At 38.6% G+C, this 20,998-nt stretch overlaps 1 protein-coding gene across 15 annotated transcripts in view; it reads right to left on the reverse strand.

Moving 5' to 3' along the window:
- Nucleotides 1-20,998, reverse strand: part of CELF2 (CUGBP Elav-like family member 2) — a 301,902-nt gene that overhangs the window by 37,762 nt on the left and 243,142 nt on the right. For 14 of the 15 annotated variants that reach the window (XM_010720047.3, XM_010719640.3, XM_010719703.3 and 11 more), the window contains 3 exons: nt 14,503-14,582; nt 9,568-9,726; nt 8,078-8,141 (listed from right to left, as the gene is read on the reverse strand). In XM_010720047.3, coding sequence (XP_010718349.1) covers nt 8,078-8,141; nt 9,568-9,726; nt 14,503-14,582 — 303 coding nt within the window. The remainder of the gene's footprint in view (nt 1-8,077; nt 8,142-9,567; nt 9,727-14,502; nt 14,583-20,998) is intronic. The other variant, XM_031552864.1, reaches the window with a different exon arrangement.

The following is a 20,998-nucleotide window of genomic DNA, read 5'->3' on the forward strand; positions in this document are numbered from 1 at the left end:
AGTAAATAGATTTACAAGCAATTTAATACTGCTTTCTTTATTGCATTTCATATAGAAGGCTTTGTGCATGCATGCAAAGCTGAAGAAAGCTGTAGCAGCAAAGAGTGTGAGCACAGAAGGATGGGAGCTGGAAGGCAATGTTCATACATTGTACAGCACTCAAGGAAGTGGCAAAACAAGGTCAACAGGCAGTGGAAGAAACAGCAGCTCTCTTGGGCCCTGTGTGTCACTGTCGTGCCTGTATGGATGCAAAACTAACACCAGCATTGCATCATCATGAAAAGCATTATTTGATAGTGGGACATTTCCCATGCAAGGACAAGAGGGATCTGTCAAATTGAAGAAAGAGTTTCTCTGCCAAAAGGAGATTAATAAACAAGTGAGGCAGTGATGGAGTTGTTTCCCCACCCAGTCTGTTTGAGCACAGAGGTGACTAAAAGACACTGGCCACCAACCAGCTCTGCAGATGTTATGGGGTGTCAGCTACAGTGCCTTTAGGAAAAAAAACAACCAACCTGCCTGCTGCAATCATGAGAAGGAGCCCAAAGAGACCCACTGCACTGAGTGCCCCAGAGTGGCTGTCAGCAGAGGCTTGGGGCACATGCGGTCACCCAGCCTGCCCCATAGCTGCTTGTATCAGCCAGTTTATCATTTGATACACAACCTCTTTAGGATTCATTTTGCTCCAACTTTCAAAAGAAATAACTCTTGTCATTACAGTTTTATGTTCCCTAGGCAGTTTATCATCTTTCCCTTCATTGGCTTTGCCCATCAACTTGACAAGTGCGTCAATATCCCACTTGCTAGGACAAAATTGGAGAAGGGAAACCAAATACTCTCAAGTTCCAAATCCAAAATGTACTTTTCTTTCAAATGGGGATTTTGATTCAATTGAACTTCAGCCAAGGTATAGTTCTGTGGGACTAATCTGCTCGGTCATTCTCTCCTTTTTCACACACTGTCTTCACACATTTCACATCCTGCAACTTTTTTAAAACAGTCCCAAATCCCGCAATGGAGCTGGACTGAAAATGAGTAAATCGTTCTCATTTGAAAGTGCTGCTCACTCAGCAAATGCACCTCTCTCTGAAGAAATGCAAATTGCTTAACGCTGAAGAGCAGCCTCACAGGCAGAGTTACACATGAAAAATGGAAGTCCCCCTGTAGGGAAAAAACATTTCTGGGCAAGGAATAACTCTTGATCTTCATGATAGAGACAATGTTGGGAATTAAAGTGAGATGATAAAAAAACAACACAACAGAATCACAATACAGTTTGATTCCATTTTTAATAACATGTATTTACCAATGTGCTATTAGCTTGGCAAATAATCAAAATTGCAAGGAAATTCAACTTTCATTTTGCTATTTGGCAGATTAAAAAAACAATTAAATTATGTACAAAACAGATGCACGGTATGCCTTGCTTGAAACTTAAGATTTTTTAAAAAATTATTTATAAGGATAGGGGCATGAAAATTTAATTTAATGTTCACCTTAGGTAATTTTGTGTCTTATTGTTCACAGCAATTACCATAAATCTACATATCAATAAGCAAGAACAGATGTCAGTTGTTACAAGTGCTTGCCAATCAGGCCTGTTAAAAAGTGACAGATGGATGGTGATAGAACATTCTCATAAGGCCTATTAGCACATTCGCAGGAAATTTCTGTAGTGCTGCACAGTCACAGATGCAGTTCTGTGAAAACATGGGGAAATTTGAGAGCACGAGATTTATATTCTACAACTCCTTGCTCTGCCTCTGACACAAACTTTCATACAATGAGGCAATTTGCCTCGTTTCAGTCACCACAGCTTTTCTCCTGTGATATCTGTAAATTTGAAATTATTGATTGTTTGTAGAGGAGGCAGCAGAATCACAAACCATTCCTGAAGTCTTCCGAGATCTCTTCAGATCTGGGTTTCCAAATATCATAGTAAAATCATATTAGGAAATAGCTTAATTTGCTTGCTGAACAAATGCTGATAAAGCACTGACCACATTTTAGTGACAAGATATGCACAGAGAATTTCAAAATCAGTGGTGATAATCAGAGTTGCATCTGAATCACTCATAAGCAGTTTCCAATAGCTAGACCTCTGCTGTTGCCTATCTTTCTTTGGAAACTGTATCCATCCTGATTATAAGGATTTATTCCTTCTGAATTATATTCTGACTGCAGATTAAAAACTGTGGATTAAGGTAAAATACGTTAATCATTTCTAGGCCAAAAAGCATCCATTTCCTGGCACTGATACCGGCCATTCTGGATGCTTACGTTAGAAACTGGGGGAAAGTCTTTTCAGGCTGAGTCTGAAAGTGCAATGTTACTCCAGCAATATTTAAAGAATTGAAAGGGACAGGAGACTGTTACCTCCATTAAATCATATATACGGTGTGCCTACCTTTAGAAAAGCTGCTTATCTCAGAAGTGCTTAAGGTATCCTGACTACTTACTGTTTGACTTAGGAAAGCCCCTAAAACAACTTTTAAGTCCATATTGGATTCTACCTTGGTAATCATGTTATTTAAGAATACATGCTGAAATCCGACTGAAAGTTAGAACCATCAGTTGACTTGCACAGGATTTCAGTCCATTTCCAAGTTATACAATCTCTTAATGCATTCCTGGCATGAAATGTGCTTTTTTCAATTGAAAATTTCCCAGTCTTAGTCGGAGAGATCCATCTGATCTAACTTCACGAGAATTAAAATTACCCAGGCTTTTTTTACAGTCAAGGGAGAGAGCGGTCCTAAAATTCATTGAATTAAAGGAGGTAAGACTAACGTGGTAAAATGACTTGTTGCCTAGGAATGAATCCTCTCCACTGACATTACAGGGAGTCTGGATGCCCAATTTCCAAGCTGCTGCAGGTCAGTGAGATGACTTCCAATCTCAGAGAGGCCAAGGGAATCAAAAGCCTCTCTCCCTCCTTCTGTTGTTTCTTAAAAGCCCAGCCAGATTTACAGATCTTGTATCCAGACTTGGCCAAACTCCACATCACACACTTTCACTATCTGAATGAGCACATCTCGTAAGCTGCGGAGCCTTGGTTCTCCTCTCAAGGTGCTTCTCCTTCTCCCATAATAAGGAGCTACGTGTGGATTGGCAAGAGCCACACTTCCTTCAAAATCTGGTTCTCCAAGAATGCTAAATTAAATTGCTTAATTTCTTATCTTCAAAAAAATGCAAATTGTAGGGGTTAAATTAAGGACTTTCAATGGAATTAGTGTTACAAATGCTCAATGTTTCAGTCCCTGAGGTCAACATTTTCAAAACTAGTAGTTATCTTTAAGAAACAGCTATCTCCCTTGAGCTGGAAGGAGTTTCTTGCTGACCTTTACTTTTAATGTGATATCCCTAAAGAGGTCATAGCAGAAGTCCTCCTTCAGTATGGCTCTGCTGGAAAGAAGCCATCAACGAGTCAGAGGATATAAAGGATCCTTGGGCCAATGCAGAAGTATAGAGCTTTTGTGCAGATGGCCCTTGGCTTCCAACTGGTCCCTCCAGATCCACTGAGCCAATACAACAATTAGAGGGAAATATTCAGAAAGCAGAATCTCACAGAGTTTCTCTCACCCATCTGCTCCTACAGACTCTGCAACAGGAGGAAATCTGGCTTGGGTTGCAAAAGAAGGGTGAAATGAATTGAAAAGGGCTCAGAACGGGCCAGAAGTTCATCCCAAAATGCAACAAAACTGTGAGAGTGTTTGGAATGCACTTGAAACAAAAGAACATACATCGAGAAAGTATAAAAAGCCCCAGCTGTAGAGGATTTAGGGGTCTGAAAAGCCAAAAGCATGGATTCTTCTCCTGCATGACTTCAGAAAGCAAAACACACTGGCTGTCTACTGAAATTAAGAGAATTCCTTTGTGCTTTTAATGAGCTCCGCACATATTTATGTGCTCTGAATGGTCATATACATGTGAAATACTTCTGCATAAGAAAATGTTTATTCCAGCCAGAGCATTAATAGATGATAGAAAATCTTCATAGATAATATAATTTGGGGGCATTCAAATTTTCTACAGTAATCCAGTAGAATATAAAAACCTCTGTGTTTACACTGTCTGTGTAGTATTTCCCAGGTTCTTCTTACACAGGCAGGTTCACTTAAAAAACTGCTGGTTTTTGGATGCAATTCAATGCCAGCCAAATTTAATACGAACATTCAAGCGACGTCCATCACCTTTGAACTATGCCTTCCATGCAATTTGTGTATATTTGAAGAAGGAATCTTTTTTTTTTTCTTGAAAGCTTGCTAGTGCTTAATGCAGCTTGCATTGTCTTTCTAAAATAAGCCAATCAAATAATATAATGAAATTCATCCACATTATTAGCCTTCCCCAAAGACAAAGCAAAGGCTAGACATTGAAGCTCGCAAGTATGTGAGGGAAAACACTGTCTTTAAATTAGCATTAGCAGATATTGGAGGAGGGGAGAAAAGCAAGGAAGTACTCACTATAAAATATACACTCAGTGATGGTATGTGCTTACATGTTTTACAAAGAGTGATAAAGCAGAGTTTGGCAAGGTAGGGTTAGCTCCTGTAATCAAGACTGGGGGATTATTATAATAGTCAAGGCAACAATGCCAACTCTCCCAATCTTTATTTATTTATTTATTTATTTTTACCAATCTTGACATATTGAACTGTTTTCTTTGGTTTGGCTCCTGAAATAAAATGATTTCATGAAAATCTCATTTTTCAATAAAAATGAGAACTTCTAAGCTGGGGAATTGAGTGTGGAACCTTAAGGCTTGGGAAGCTAAATGGCAACCTGCTGCTTGTTGCCTTTCAAATTCAAACATCACAAATTTTAATGAGGCCAGTATCATGATTTACTTGGACATCACAAATAATTTATGGACACAGGGCAAAGGAAACAGAGAACACACAGTGGTGCCAATGGGCTGCTACAGCAAGAACAGGATTCACTTTTGGAGCTGATGTTTTGCTTGTTTAATGTTTGTATGCTATTGAGTTCTTGAGACAAAGCCTCATTTTTCTTTGGATCAGCTCCCTGTCTTTTAAACAAGCTCCAGTTGCCTTCAACTAAAAATGCCTATGCAAACATCCCTTCCAATAAAACCAAAGATATAAATCATAAAAGCATAAAAATTAATTTAACTACTTTGAGGCTCTGCTTGCAAAGAAAATTGCTTGTATTTAAGAAATACTATTCCTGAGGAAATATTTCTTTACATGTATATTTATACACATGTATAGAGTGCGTGCTGTGTAACTTCTGTGTAGCTCAGAGAAGACGTGAGCTTTAGCAGTACAAGTTAATACTTGCAGATCTGGAGGTCCTTAATTTTGGATGAGGGAGCAGCTACATTAAGCATCCCACCTTAGCAAACTGCGACTTCGTCGGGACTTCTGCACTCAAGAGGCACTAGAGACCTGACACATAAGTAAGAGTGAGAATTCCACAGCTTCTGTGGCTTTTGATCAAACTTTTAGTGCCTGGATAGAGTGGTAAGCACACTCACTGACTTCAAAGACAAAAGTCTGGCCCCTCAAACGCACTGCACGTGCTTGAATAAATTCTGGCGTGCAGAACTACTCAAGCATGCAGATTCTGTCTTTACTTATCCTGAGGAATGCCTAACCTTCACCATTAAATTCAGCACAAGAACCAGAACAAATATTTGACTGTAAGCACATTTTTTAGCTCAAAGAACATGCAAGCATCAATAACCTATCTTCTTAGCATCTTACTCAGTCATGTGTAGACTTTAGTCTTCAACTTGAAAAATTCTATTAATAAGCAAGGCATACACGAATGTGAAAAATACATATTGGATTCATTTTTTTTGCAAAATGAATGCAAATAGCTTAAGTTAAAAAACTCTGGGCCTTTATGCTGCTTTGTGGGCTGTGAGAACAAACATTCAGGAATAGCTTCAGCAGGCGAGACCTTGCTGGAGACACTGGAGCATTTTCTATTCCTTCTATAAAACACACCATCTGAGTCTTTAATACTGAGTGCACAACACTGAAGTAACATAGCACTGAAGATAAAGTCCTGGATAATTTTTGATTTCCAAGAAGAGGACATGAACTCTTGGTCCTAGCAGTGAAATAACGTTTAGTCTTTTGTGCTTATTGGTGGAGCTATAGCTTGGAGAGAAAGTGTAATATCTTTAATTTGATCTTCAGCAGTAAGGTTTAAAAGTTACATGTTTTGGGGAAAGAAAGAAGTAAATTTAGAGCAGTTTTTATAATGAATATAAAGTTAAAATTGTTTTGCAGGAGAGGCAGTCAGTCATTAAATCATCCCATATCTGAGCACATTAGCAATCTAATCTTTAGTCGAGAAGGTACATCCCTCAAGTAAAAGTGATATGCTTCTACAACTTCTTTATTAGCCTCAAGACCATACGACTTTCAGAGAATAAATCCTGGATTGAGAGCCCATTCTAAAGTTACTTGACTAAAATTTCTAGTTTTGACACAGTTTGAGTCAAAGCTGAATCTACACTACCTGGGAGAAAAAGGCAACAGAAAACTTCCAAGGTGCACATAATGTAATAGAGATTGCATTATTTTTCTTCAGTGTCTCAATTCTTTCATTTCGCAGTCTTAACCAAATATGAAAACATTAAACACAATCTCTGAGCTCAAAGCCACTTCCAAAACTGCCAAGTATAAAACTGTTACTGAATTGCTCTGTTCTGTTTATCATATTAAGATACATTTTTAGATGAAAAAAAAAATGCTAGATTGCAAGTGTAACATAATAGAACCAGCAAGCACTGCCAGCAGGTCTGAGGAAGAGAGAATAATTCAGAGATATTGTCATCTGTAGGCCAATTTATATTGTCAGACAGCAGGTTCGCATTAGTCTCTGATGTCACTGCAATAATGGCATAATGTAACGATTGAGCAAAGAATACCTATGGGGTACAGCAATGCTGTGTGGTAGATCTGTACTTGTTAAAGTATTTCAGGATTCATTCAAAGCCGAATCAGAAGAAGCAAAAGACGAGGATTAGAAGAAGAGTGAGAAAATGATGTTCAGAAAGAGTTGTGAATATTTTAGTCTTTGTTTCGTGATGATGAAGCAAGCACAATGTTGTACGCTACTGATTCAGTGGGTTCATGATTAAAACAAACTAATGCAGCAATTTGGGGGTTTTGTGCTTCCCTTTTTTTTTTCCCTTCTAACAAGAAAAAAAAGCTTTTTAACAGTCTCTCGCGGCGGGCATAATGTGCATCTGTGCTCTGATTTACTGCACATGCTGCCTTCTCCAGCATCATGTTAAGTTAGGGTATCAGCATGGTAGGTCACACAGTGGGAGCGACCTTTTGCTAATCACTACACATCAGTTACTACTGGCACGCAGCTCATTACTAAGAAACCCTCCAACGAGCTGGCTTTCAAATATGTTCAGACTTTGATTTTTTTTCCTCTTTTATTTCTTTCTCTCTCTTTTTTTTTTTTTCCCCCTCAGACTAAAGATTATATTTTTACATAAAAGCTTCTGTTGTGTAATTTTGTCAACTAGGGTTCCAAAGTCAAAAAGGCACCCAGTTAATTTCCATCATTATAAAAGGAGCCTGAAAATCCATACTGAAGGTAGGCCTGTAATCTTGGGTTTCATTAAAAAGGTCAGAATACTTTTACTCACCACCTATTATTAAAATGTTTGAAGACTGCCATTAATTTGATTTTTCAGATCACAGAAATCTCGCTGGAAATGGGAACGTAATCCTGCTGTTGCTTTACTGACACTTTTCATAGGGAAGGATACAGCTGCAGGGACCAAGAGCTCTCCTGCAATTTACAATTGGTTACTTTGGACAAATGGCAGGTGACTAATGCAAGACAAACTGTTTGCTCAACCTGGAAGCACTGGGTTTAATTTCAGTTTTTGAAAGAGGGGAGAAACTGTTTCTATTGACGTTGAATCGTAAGCTGTCCCCTGCCAGTACATCTGCCACGTTTAATATACAACAGCCCCCTGCCCGACAGTGTGATTATTAGAGATGCAGAATTTGATAGCTGAAGAATACAAAACATAGCTGGAATAAAATGGAATAAAATGAAATGGTTTCCAACTTACCGGCCATTTGCTGAATGCCGCTGAAGGCACCCAAGTTACTGGAGGAAGTTGCTTGCTGCAGAAGCTGCAAATTAACAATACAAAACAGCAATCTATCTGACACTAGTGTAACAAATGAAGATAAAACTAAAACGAGTGATCACATTTCACATTTGGAGTATTTATGCTTTTCTTTACATTTATGTAGTCTCTTGCTTCTGTCTATTGTTGGAATGAACATCCCTAGAGTCAATGCTGTAAATCCATATTAATGTCTAATCTCTATTAAGAAACACAGAGGCACAAGGGAAACTCAATAACATTGCTGCTTTAAAACAATTAATCAATTTATTCTTTTTAACAACCAGGTGTTAAATCTATTTAAACCAACATAGCGTGACTAATTACAACCCTCTGTAGTCTAGTAGTTACTATAACTCATCTCTGTCAATCACGGTCCATTCTCCACCACCCTCTTGAATTCAGTTTTTTCTTTATTACCTATATGAATCAACACAGTGCATCAACACAGATACTCATTAGACTGGTATTTGTATACAGCAATTTAGCCCACCTCAGTATTAATTAGCCTACCTCAATACCGATATATATATTTAATTGCCAGGTAAATTGCTGTTTATCATTATATCACTATACCAACACATTGTATACATACAAATTACACACTTATGCATATACAGTACAGATATGGACGCATCTATTTGTCTAGCTCAGAATCATCAGGAGCTCCCCAAATTATCGAAAAGCTGCCCAACCTGTACACGCAGCTCCAGAGCCATAAAAAGCAGAAAACCCTTCCAGCCATGCTGCAAGGGAGACTTGGCAATCCAAGACCTAAGACACACAGCTGTGTTATTCAGCTTTCTCCATGAGGGGCAGCAGCTGGCACTTGTTTTTCGTCTTACACATAGATCAAAGAAAATATCATTTTAAATTTATGAGAGACAAATTGCTTTCCTCTGCCACCTTCCCTTCTGTAAAAGATAGTATGAATCACGTGTGTTTAGCATTGATGGGACCATGCATTAAAGTAAAAGTAATTTCCAGATGAAAATATGTAAAATTAGAGCACTGAACCACAACATGCTAGTTTAGAAGCTGCACCATACAGATACGGACTGTACAGTGTTGTGTTCAGATGCCTATCTGTCTTCCCCTAAGGAATAACTTAAATTTTATTCCTGCAATGAATAACAGAATGTAATGTTCAAAAGAACAATAAAACTAATGGAGTAAAATTTTATTTTGCAGCACAAGTAAACTTTAAATGCTTGCCTTGGACAGTGGTGATGCACTGAAATGTTTATTCTTTGCTATTTAATTTTAAATCATGCAATAAACATGCAAAGTTTTTTTTAATGTAGAAGTAGACATACTATATGTCCTGCAGAATTTAGCATTCCACAGAAGAAAGTTTACTATTGCTAATTTTCATGGGTCTAAAATAAATACAGCATGCTATAGGTGCACCACCTCTGATGTGAACTTACAGCTAGATATTGTGGTGTGAGTCCTCCAAGACCCGTGAGGTTTCCCCAAGTGGCAGTATTGAGCTGTTGCATCTGCTGTGCCAACTGCTGCTGCAAACGCCGCTGCTCTTTGTCCTTTTGGGTATCAGCAAACTTCACCACGATTGGCGAAGAGCAGCCCTGTGGTTAGACAGATCGGGAAAAAGAAGTGTTAAATCACACTGTGCCATCCCTGCACCATGAGCTCAGCCACATCCCTTAGGGCCATTGGCAATGGCACGACCTGATAGCTTTCCTTTCTTTGTGATTGACATGTGTAGGACCACAAGGACTAAGATTTTCAGCTTCTCAGGAAAAGAGGCTGTAGAGAAATTATTGATTCCCTAGTTCTTTTTATAAAGCACCTTTCCTCAGGCTCTCTTTTCCTTCCAGCTATCAAAACTGCTGCCAGAGACAGCAAGTGTACCAGTCCTCTTTAATTAAGCTTCACAGCTGATGAGATGGACATGTTGCTTTGTCTGCAGTCTGTTTTCAAGGCATCGCCGAAAGGGAGAGGTGTCCAACCTCCCTGCTGCCAATGACCACACAGCCAACACAGCCCTGCCGCACGGGCTCCCTGTGCTCGGTGCAGCTGTCTTGTCTACCCTAAATAAATAGGCCTGACAGCACCGGATTTACTGCAGCACCCATCAGCAATGGGTCGTTGGTTCCTTCCATATCAATAACCTTGGATGAACACCAAGGGCTATGCTATGAGGACAACTCACCCACCTGCAGCTTGCTCCTGGGCACACTTTGTGTTGAGCGCCTTTGAGGTGTGAACAAAAGGCAAGATGTGGACCAAAACTGACTACTTCTGGTGAGAGCAGCCCATTCCTGATTGACACCACTCTTATAGGTTTTATTCTATTTTCCTATTGTTTCAATGAGCCTCTTGTTACGTGATATGGGAAGGCTGCAAGACTCTGTAGGAAACAGACAGTAGGAAAGAACTCAAGATCTGGTCTGCAGCCTGCTCCTCACACATCTCAGGGATCCTTAAGAAGCTGTGGACTGGGTGGGCTGTTGAGGGACCTAAGCATTTCCCTTGGACCTCAGGTTGGGTATTCCTGGGCAAAGTCACTGAGAGAACAAGACATGTGAATGTGAAAGATGTCTCTGTTGCTCTCACCCTATTCTTTTTATCCCCACTATCAAATGTTTTCATATTTTAACCTTTTTAGGCTTCATTTTTTCAAATCAAGAGAACAAACTATGTACTGCGGTGATTCAGTTCTTAATTCAGGCATTTTGTGAGTCATGGTAGCTGCCAATCCATTCCTTACTGTTTTCCAACTACAGGAACCAATGAATAACTTCCCTCTACCTGCCATGCTTTATTATACTAATTTTGTGTCTAACTTCAATTTGAACATAATGGTAGGAGTGAAAGATGACTCAAGTTCAAAAAAGAGAGCAATATTTTAGCCAACATGTGCAATGTGGGATGGGGAGGGGGGTTATACTTAGTCTAACTCTCCCCATGACTGCTCTCACAACATTGTGAACATCTTCAGCAAAGTTTATTTCCTCTATAATCTACAGAGAACAGTTGAATACCTTTTCTCTGAAGAACCTCACGCCAGGACAAATGCTAAGAACATTCGAAATCAACAGACAAAATGATGAAATAAACCGCAATAATAATATCTCTTGTATGAAGATCTCCCATCAATACTTTTCCTTTAGAATTATCTCAGAAAATCATCACTTGTGATTTATTATTCCACCTCCAATTCCTTCCCTGTGTGTTTCATTGTAAAACTGTCTTTCAGTGTTTCAGCAAGAAAAAAAGGAGATATGTACCACTCTAGCAATCAAATAAAGATTATGAAAGAGTCAGCTTGTTACAAAATTATGTCTCTTCAATGATTTTTATTCTAGTATTAAAAACAAGGTCCTTTAATAAAAAAAAAGGAGCTAGGGGTGGGAGGGCGTGAAAGAAATTTTTCTGCTTCAACTAATAAAAAAGCAAGCTGTACTGTATTTAATATGAGCTTTGGTAGCATTGGACTAATCAAAACCAGAACTTACTGACTGCTACCTAGATGTACAGGAGAATCAAATCTACTTCCAAAGAAACAGAACTGAACTGTAAAGGAAGAAATAATCTATGGCTATTTCAGTTCTCAGTTCAGCAGCTCAGCACTTGACACTACAGCTGACATATTTATGAATGCTTAAATGTCAGTAAATTGTATAAAAACAATATCTCTGCAATTTATGAGTCTATAATTCATTTTTTTCACTGTCTGCTCTATATTTCATCACTTCATCATTTTCAAGAGAGCAAACATTCTGAAGACTGAAATTATATGTAGCAAGTGCCTCTATATGAGAAAAGGGTTGTTATTGTTGCAACAAATTTACTCCATGATAACAAATTAGTGTCTTCTACTGGTACTGCATTTCAATGCCTTAAACAAACAAACAAAACCCACAGAAATGAGATAGAAGAATAGAAACTCAGAGCAGCAGTTATGTATTCAAGATCAGTTGATTTAACCAGGTCAGAAAGTCAGATGCAAAAAGTAGTAAAAGAACTCATTATTTTAAGAGATATATTCATCTGGACATGAACATCCCCACTGTTCTTTCTTTACCCACTTTGAAAATACATGTTGGTCAATAATGTGTGACAAGGAAGCAAAAATAATGAAATCAGAAAAAAAATCTGCAGTAATTGAGTTGATGTGACTGTGTAATACATATTCTCCCCAGAGCCCATCTATTTTTTTGCATTCAATGTGAAACAAATGCATCCAAGGACCATTGTTTCAGGCTGAGAGGCAAGATTTAATGCTAGGTAATGTAAGTTAACTTTCTAGCAGAAGAGCACTGGCTCTTTATGCTTTATGCTTTTCCATTTTCCATCTTGAAGGTCCCATCACACACAAGAGGTGCATCTCCCTTTCTCATTCAATTGCTCGGCATTTGCACCCCATTTTACTCCTGACAGCTGGTGCTGCCTTCGTATTTTCTTTTTGTTGGCAATACAGTGTACAGACTCTGTTCAGCCCATCACCTCTGGAGCTGAAGGGTGTACTGCTTCTCTCCAGGAAGGGACTCCCAGCCTAAACTCAGCTGGCACAAAGATCCAGGTGTTCAAAGTGCAAAATACTTGAAACTGCCTTGCCTTGCCAGTTTGGGGTTCTCATTGACGATAACTCTAAAGATACTGAAATCAAAGACTAATTATTCTACAGAACTGAAGTAAGCAGGAGCATTACAACAAAATGCAGCCTCAGTTGGAGCACTGCAATTAACAGAAGAATGGATGAATTTGTCTGGGATGTATTATCTTTTTAATGTTATCATCTTCTGAGGTAGATCTGTGTAAAATTCGTCTTGCTAGACAGAAAAATACATTAAAGCACATGGAAAAAATATAGGTAAAACACAATATTACCAATAAACATTTTCTTTTCATGAAATCAAACCCAGCAAAATATATAGATCTGAATTAATGGAGCAGTGCATGGCAGACAAATTACTATGAGTGTCATTTCAGAAACTCAAAGTGGCAGTTTTTCCACAATATACTGTCAGACTGCATATATCATATAGCACTGGCTTTCTAGTAAAGATAATTTCAAATATTCTTGTCTCATTGGAAGATTCTCATCTAAAACTGCATACTTAGGGCCTAAAAATGCATTGCACTGAAAAGAAAAACACATCAATTATAAAATAAGCTCAACCAAATTCAAACGGGATGCTTGGAGAGACAATAGCTTTGCAATGCCAGTATCATTACTTGTAGTATACAGGAAACAGTTAGTGACATTTTCATGCACTGCCTTCTTTTTCCTTTGCCTTCTCGTCCTCTCTCCACCCTCCCACCCCTGCTCTTCCCCCCCTGGCTCGTTACACAAAGCAGCTAACGACATGACGCAATAATGATTGTTTAGCACCCCGCATGCTTTGGGAGACTAGAGCATTGCAAAGAAAAATCACTGAGAGAAATCGAAAGGTCCTGGTGTAAAAATAAATAAAAAGAAACAAGTGCACATAACATCAATGCCACCTCTGAGAAAAATCATCACTACACGAAGATACAGTATACATAATACAGTATAACATGCACTCTCCAATGATAAGCTAGAAGATCCAGAGTAAGTAAAGACTTAATACTTGTGCGGTTTTTTGTGCAAAATTCTGAAAGACCATGACAAAAATCACAGACTGACAAAAGTTTGAGATTGCCAGACAAGCCGTGGCACTTGATCACCACTCCAATGACCGGATCGTTAGCCTGCTGCTGGATTCACGTTAAGTGAATGGGTTTCATGTTTCGTGTTGCTCATTGTTACAAAATATGAGGCCGTAGAGGCAATGTGGGAGGAGATAGAGCTTGAGAGGGGCCAGGCACAGCGGTGCTCTGTAGGAAGCTTCGATATGTTCTGTCATCATTAGCGTTTTTATCGGCTTTATGAAGAAGGAGAAATTATATTAGCTTAAAAAGAGATTCTATTTACAGGAAAACACATGCATAGTAACTCAGTGTGGCCACGTTAAATCTCTTGAGCTTTTTCACAGAGCAGCACAAACCAGAACACTTAAAAATCTATTTAAAGGAAACTAAGATTTTTTTTGGGGGAGGTGTTAATATTAAAGGTAATTTACTCATTAGGTACACTCTTGAGTATGAGTGAAGAGTGGTATTCACAGCAATTTTATTTTCTGTGAATGCCACTGAGAACAGGATACAGAGCTGTGTTTGGATACTGCAACTTGATTGTGTGCTTCCAGGCCGTTAAGAAAAACACATTTGACAAGGAGAGGTAGAGTGAGTTGGCAAAAAGTTTACATCTGTGATTGTCATGTGTCTGATCTGGTCCAGGAGAGCATGGCTTTACCATTCGCAATCATTTGCACAAAGAAAACAAAGAAAGGGCAAATGATACAGTACTGTACCTCCATGGTCTGAGACTGGTGCATGGCTTTGATTGCATTCTGTGCCATTGCCCTTGTAGAAAATGTGACAAACGCACAGCCTGTGGGAACAAGGGGACAGGGAGCAGGAAAGACAAAAAACAACAAGACAAAAGGGTTGGACGCTTGTTAAACCAACACAGTCTACGAGAACGGCCACAAGACGACACTGTTCTCAGTAGTACATAAAAATAAACAACTTCTCTAGTTTATTTATCGACAGTGCTGACTTGCTAATCTGACCATAGATGAAAGAAAAAAAAATTAGGTGGGATGGGTGAGGAGAAAAGGGTTTCTTTCTTTATTTTTTAAGTTTTTTTTTTTTTTTATTTTTTTGTTGGTTGGTTGGTTGGTTGGTTGGTTTTGTTCTTTAGCCACAGGGTTTGACATGCTTAAGGCTTTTTTATGCAGTGTTTGGATTGCATAGTTTAGTCCATTCGGGCCATGCATTAATAGCTGCTTGCTATTGTGTCAGTAAATATTGGACAGTGAATAAACAACTGGCATCACTGGCAGCTGAGCTGAGAATTTAAAGGAGTCAATAATATCACATATTTCCGTGATGCACCAAGAACAACCGTACAAGTAAAGATGAGAAAAACTCGACTGTGAACTTTGCAACTAATTGCAAAAAGACTCAGACAAAATTCAGTAACATAGGTGGAATCTCAACATTTAAGAAAATAACATATTAAGAATAAAAATCTTTATGATTTTTGCTTCTCAGAGTCCTAGGTACAAGTATAATTCTTTGATCTATGAAAGCTACCAAGAGCTTGAACAATTCAAAAGCTGTGTGCATGAATAACTAAAAAATCACTTTTCTCCCTCTATTGCCTTTTAAATCATAATGAAAAGCCAGTAGGCGAATGCCTGGGCTATTTTTCCACTCTTTTACTATTGTCAGTCATACCTATACTGGGCATGGTACGGGTCAACTTTCTTAGTGCATGACTCACTGCCCTTTTGACTAATAAAAACACTGCCTTCTGAGATTTACATTTTATTCTTCATGCACCCTTGGGCATCTTAAAGAAAAAGACTGTGAAATTAATGCAGATTCGGGCTGATTTTGTAATAATACCATGGCACACTAAAAGCTTAGCTAAAGCAACACAGACTTATTTCACTTGTGATCTCTAATGACTTTAAAAGTGCATTGATTTTCAGCTCCCTTAGCCTTGCACAGTTTGAACTTAGGTTTCAGAGAATAATTTAGTGTTCCACTCAATTTCCTCAAAACATTATTATTATTACTACTTAAAAGATTTCCAAATGAAGCAAATCTAAGCACTGAGAGGCCAAAGCATATTGTCATTTTAGAGCTAATACATGAAAGCTACATTCTGGCATCAAAAATACAATGTTGTTGCCCCTGTGGCCAATGGGCAAAATTAACTATTTTGCAATCCAACAAGCAACAGATTGTTTGGTTTATGCAAATCAATTTGAGGCATAAAATACCTTTTCTTTTTTTGCACCGTGTGTACCTGGTGAGATTATCAAGTCAAGACTGTATTCACATTTTAATCAAACAACAGTAAGAGAAAGCAATGCCTGATCATTACCCAAAAGCACTACATCTAGTCATGAAAATAAAGTCAATGCATTTTTGCATCATGCGGTACTTTTTTTTTCTCATTAATGTAAAAGCCCTTGGTACAGGACAACCTAAACTGGCTTATGTACCTCTGGCTGATAGGTCAGCGTTTTAAAATCAGAAGAAGGATTCTTTTTAACGCAAACTTCATGGCAATGTCATGACTCTACTGATGATGTCTTACAGCTGTTTAGACACAACTACTATACTACCGTTATTCAGCAACAAAGTCCTGTCAAAGAAAATGATGTAATGAATGGCTTTCTGTACAGCATTCTAGACCAAATGTGCATAGAAGGGTAAATAAATTACAGTACCTCTGCTAGCTTCCATAATGCTGCTGTGCACTAAAATGAAAGAGGCCCAAATTTACCATTGAAGTAATCTCTCCAACAAAAACATTTCTGTTATTATCATTAAAAGAGGAAATATCACCAAGGGTTTGCATTTCTTGTCTTGCAAATTCAAAGGGGGGTGAGTACAAATAGAGATATACCGGAGGACAGGCAAGAAACCCCATAGAGCCTTGAGTAATATTGTTTATAACGGTCAAGAAACTACTTCATTCACTTCTCTTGTTCTCATTATCCAGGAGTGTGTAGCACAGTGACAATTACTGAATTGGAGGCTTAGAATGCATAAGAAGCATGTAAAATGTCAACAAAAATCAATAAGACACAGTTTATGCATTTATCACAATTTCTACCCAGCGGAACTGCTGTAAGTAACTTACGAGAGATGTTGCAATTAGCAGGTCTCAAAAGAAATGTGAATCAGCAGAGAAATAAAGCTGTACTCTTCTCAAGATAAAGGAGACTTGCTCCTCCCTCCCTTAAGCTTTTTCTCTTTTTAAGCATGAAGCTCAGCTGCTGGGGACTTTCGGTGCCCAATGCTACAGCAAAACCTCCTTCCTCATCGCCCAGTCCAAATTCATTTGCTTGGATCCTGTTTTCCTTTGTTGTGGAGTGAAAAGACTTGTCGCTGATCTCTGCAAAGTGCTGTATAGCAAGCTACCTAGTTAAAAGAAACTTGTTCTCTAGGCAAGGGGAATGTTTGATAAACGAGGTTATGTGGCTTGAATACAAGCATTTGGAAACAGCATTTTATGGAGAAGATGGGACTGCATTTTAATTATGGTTTGCCAGCCAGAGGCTACAAGGTTAGGTTCCCTTGTTATCTCTGGTCAGCAGGGCATTTTCCACCAATAGACAGTGACCATTTGCACAGTAAATACCCAATTTGCTTTAATAATCATGGTAAAAATTAAGTAGGCAACTTCATTTCTAAATCATCTGATAACATAGACTTTCAGTTATTACCATCAAGCATCCCAAATTAGATGCTAGCTAATTAAGCCATATTTCCAGACATTGTTCCAGACTAAAACGCTATGTATATTCACATTTAAAGGTTGTGGGTTTTTTTTCGGGTACCAAACCTGGACAATCACATGCAATATTTGTATACGTTATGTGTGCACATATATATTATTGTGTGGGAAACATGGGATCCTATATATTTTATTGTCCATGAAAAATGGAATCCCTTCCTTCTACACGATCAGACTGCCACAATGGAGAGAAGCTAAGCCTAGATAACAGAATTCAATCCACTTTATTGATAGATTTGCACGTGTAACTGAGCTACTGAGAAAAGCTGTTCTTGGATGCTTGTATTCTATGCCTCCTTTAATTTTTCTATATGGGGAATACAGGCATTTTAGAAGGGTATTTTTCTTGGGCACCTAGAATTTCATCAGAAGTTGGTATTTAAGCAACCTTTATTTCACTTGTTTCAGCTATTTGAGCTCTGGTAGCCCTGAACCATCCTATGCTCATCCTTGTATCTAAGGCGCTGGGAAAACATTCCCTTTTCAGCATACTTCACTCTATATCTCATGGTGGTCTTCTGGGAAAACGCCAGCAGCTTTAGGACTGTAGATCACAATTATAACAGGACAAGTCTAATCAGATTTCATGCCTCGCGGTGCAAGGAAACAAGAAAGATTTCCACGGCCTCTTACCTCATCACCTGAAACACTGCATTAATTGTAATGCCATAGGCCAAGCTCTTCTGCATCAATGGCTAGAAGCAAACTATTTCTGTTCTACCATACCAAGTCATGATACTTCAATTTCTGCCTTCCTTCTGGAGCTACGGAGCTCAAACTGAGAGAAAAGCACAGAGAGGGGATATTTCTACAGCTAACGCTTTGAAATTACTTTTGTTTTGTGAAAAAGATCCCTTTGTAAATACAGCCAACCTGAAAGTCACGTTCCAATTATTTATGACCTCTGGTTTCAAAATGTCAGGGATCACTAACAGAAGCAAAAGCGACGGAGAAAGGAGGGCTAGGAGCTTCAGTTGTATCTGCAAGGCTGTGTTCTCACCCTGTACAACAGATAAGTGGTTGACTAGGGACAGGTTTCTTCAAGTAATTTCCTCCTTTCAGGCAGAATTGGAGTGAGACACCCAGCCCCACCACAGAGCAAACTTTGGAGTGCATTACTGCATCTGCCACCTCAGCTAAAGCAACATCCAGACACACTGGGTTGGTCTTCTTTTTCCCCTAGAGCTAAAGAGAATTTTGAAAAGGCTGCAAAATTAGAAAAGCTTCCTATTTGAACCATGCCACCCAATTAACTAGGGCTTGATGCTTGAGTGACTGAATTATCAGAAATATTTTACAATGCCCAGCACTGCCCCATTTTAGCTCCTGCTTCACTTTGTTCTTCTCATCTTGGGCTTTCACAGACTGTTTTGAAATGTTTGCCTGTTCACGCACATAGTAACATAACATCAATACTAGAGAGCTGCCAGTAAAGTAGAACATTTTAAAGAATGTAGGCCTCAAGGTAAGGTGTCTGATTTCATACCTGCACAAGAAAGCTCCCAGATAAAGCTAGCAGTGTCTACCAGAGTTTTTAAAGCAATTTGGAATCAGGCCAAGAGTTAAAAATGGAGGTTTAAAAAACATGGCATTAGAATTCTGGAGATGAAAGAAAGGCAGAAACAATCAATTAAAAAAAATATTTTATATATATATATATATTTATCTATACAGTGACCCCTCTGACACAGAAGAAGGCTTGGGAGATTTTCAAAGCCATCCAAGCAATTGCAGCCTGATGCATGGAGGCTGCACAGCTGGTGGTGTAATGGTTTTGCTACAACTTCTCAGTTAACCATAAATGAGATTTTTCTTCACTTTCTGCAAAGAAACAATAGTGAAAAGCTGCCAAAATACTCCTGCAAGAAGCATTTGGGATCCTCTGTGTTGGAAGTCGCTATTTAAAGAAAAGATAAGGCTCAAGTAAAAGGCTATGGAAATCAAGTGTGATAAAAATAAGTTCTAGTTGGGCTGAAATATTTCTAGCTGAGATTGCAAAGTAGACTTTCCCTTTTCTACACTGATACTATAGCACAGCCTGTCGGAAGGACCAGTGTGGGAGACAGCCTTCTACTGATACAAATCACACAAAAATCCCTGTGGCTTACAAGTGTTTCAGCTATAAATGAAATCCTCAGACATTCTACTATAGAAACACTGCGTTGTTAACAGCTGCTGAATATACACAGTGGCAGGTCTGAGAACTCTGCCCAGTGTAAAGCATTTTGAAGAAGTCACAGTAAAGCTCTTTAGTTTATGCATATCAAGTGCATAACACCAACAGGCACATCCTATAAACATGCCTGATCCCTTTAGCTTTACTGACTTTTCTTGACCGTCAACCAGATGACAGATTCTAGATAAGTTCATGGTTTCCTCCTAGTTTTTCTAATTGGACAGTCAATTAACCACTCTGAAAAGAGCAGACTTCAGTGAATGGAATTAACAGAAACCCAGAGTCAATCAGGTACCAAAGACCGTGTTCTTTAACAGTCTCTATGTCCCTCCTGCCAGAATAATAATAAAAAAAAGTAACATTGGAATTATTTCATTTCAGACCTCAATCTGAGGAAGGATTGCTGAGAAGATGCAATAATGGAAATCTGAGACTGAGGATTACTGGCCACAGGCCGGCAGACACTGGTCAACAGGATGTGTTTGCTCCTTCCCAGCTTTGGAAAAACTTCACTGGTGGAAGAAAATTAAATGTGACATAATGAGTGGAAAAAGAAAAATGTCACCATATTACAGCAAAATAAATAAGGCATGGAGGTGCCTTATTTACAGAGGAAGTAAAATATAGAGAAGTAAAAAATGCAGCCTTCCACAGTGCTCTTTTCCCATCACTTACTGATACAGAAGTCAAAAGGTGCTCCCTAACCCAGGCTGCTCCCATAGTGGCACTTCACAGTACTTCAGCTCACAAAGCAGCAGTAAATACCCATAAGGAAAAACAAACAGGCGTGAAACTTCCTCATCTGTCCTTCAGTGCAGCTAGTTATGATGCAAACACTAATTTTCTTTTATTCATTCATTAAGTAAATCCCTAAATCTGAAAGTTATAAATGGATTTTTGTGACAATAAATTGCTTGACCATGGTATAATTCTCCATGTCATCCTGCTTTCTAAGCAAACAAAGAAAAACAATTCCCTGCAATCGATGTGTCCAGACACATTTACTTGTCCTATGTGCCTGGTGAGATTTTGTTAAAAAATCATACAATTAGGAACCTGGGAGGTGTAGGAATGTATATATGGGGCATTTCCACAATATTCATGGTATATCCAATTGTCTGCACACGTTATTAGCAGGTTTTCCCCAGAGCATGCTATTAACCCAGCTGACTTGTTTCTGCTATCTGTTATATAAATCTGCACTTAGCAATACAACCCAATAATTTGCTGTGCAGTGCTCCTGTGATGAGGATCAGAGGAATTTTTTTTTTTTAATCATCATTATGGATGGTATTAATTCCTAGAGTGATAC

This window comes from Meleagris gallopavo, chromosome 1 (assembly GCF_000146605.3).
Source record: "Meleagris gallopavo isolate NT-WF06-2002-E0010 breed Aviagen turkey brand Nicholas breeding stock chromosome 1, Turkey_5.1, whole genome shotgun sequence".
Classification (NCBI taxonomy): Eukaryota; Metazoa; Chordata; class Aves; order Galliformes; family Phasianidae; genus Meleagris; species Meleagris gallopavo.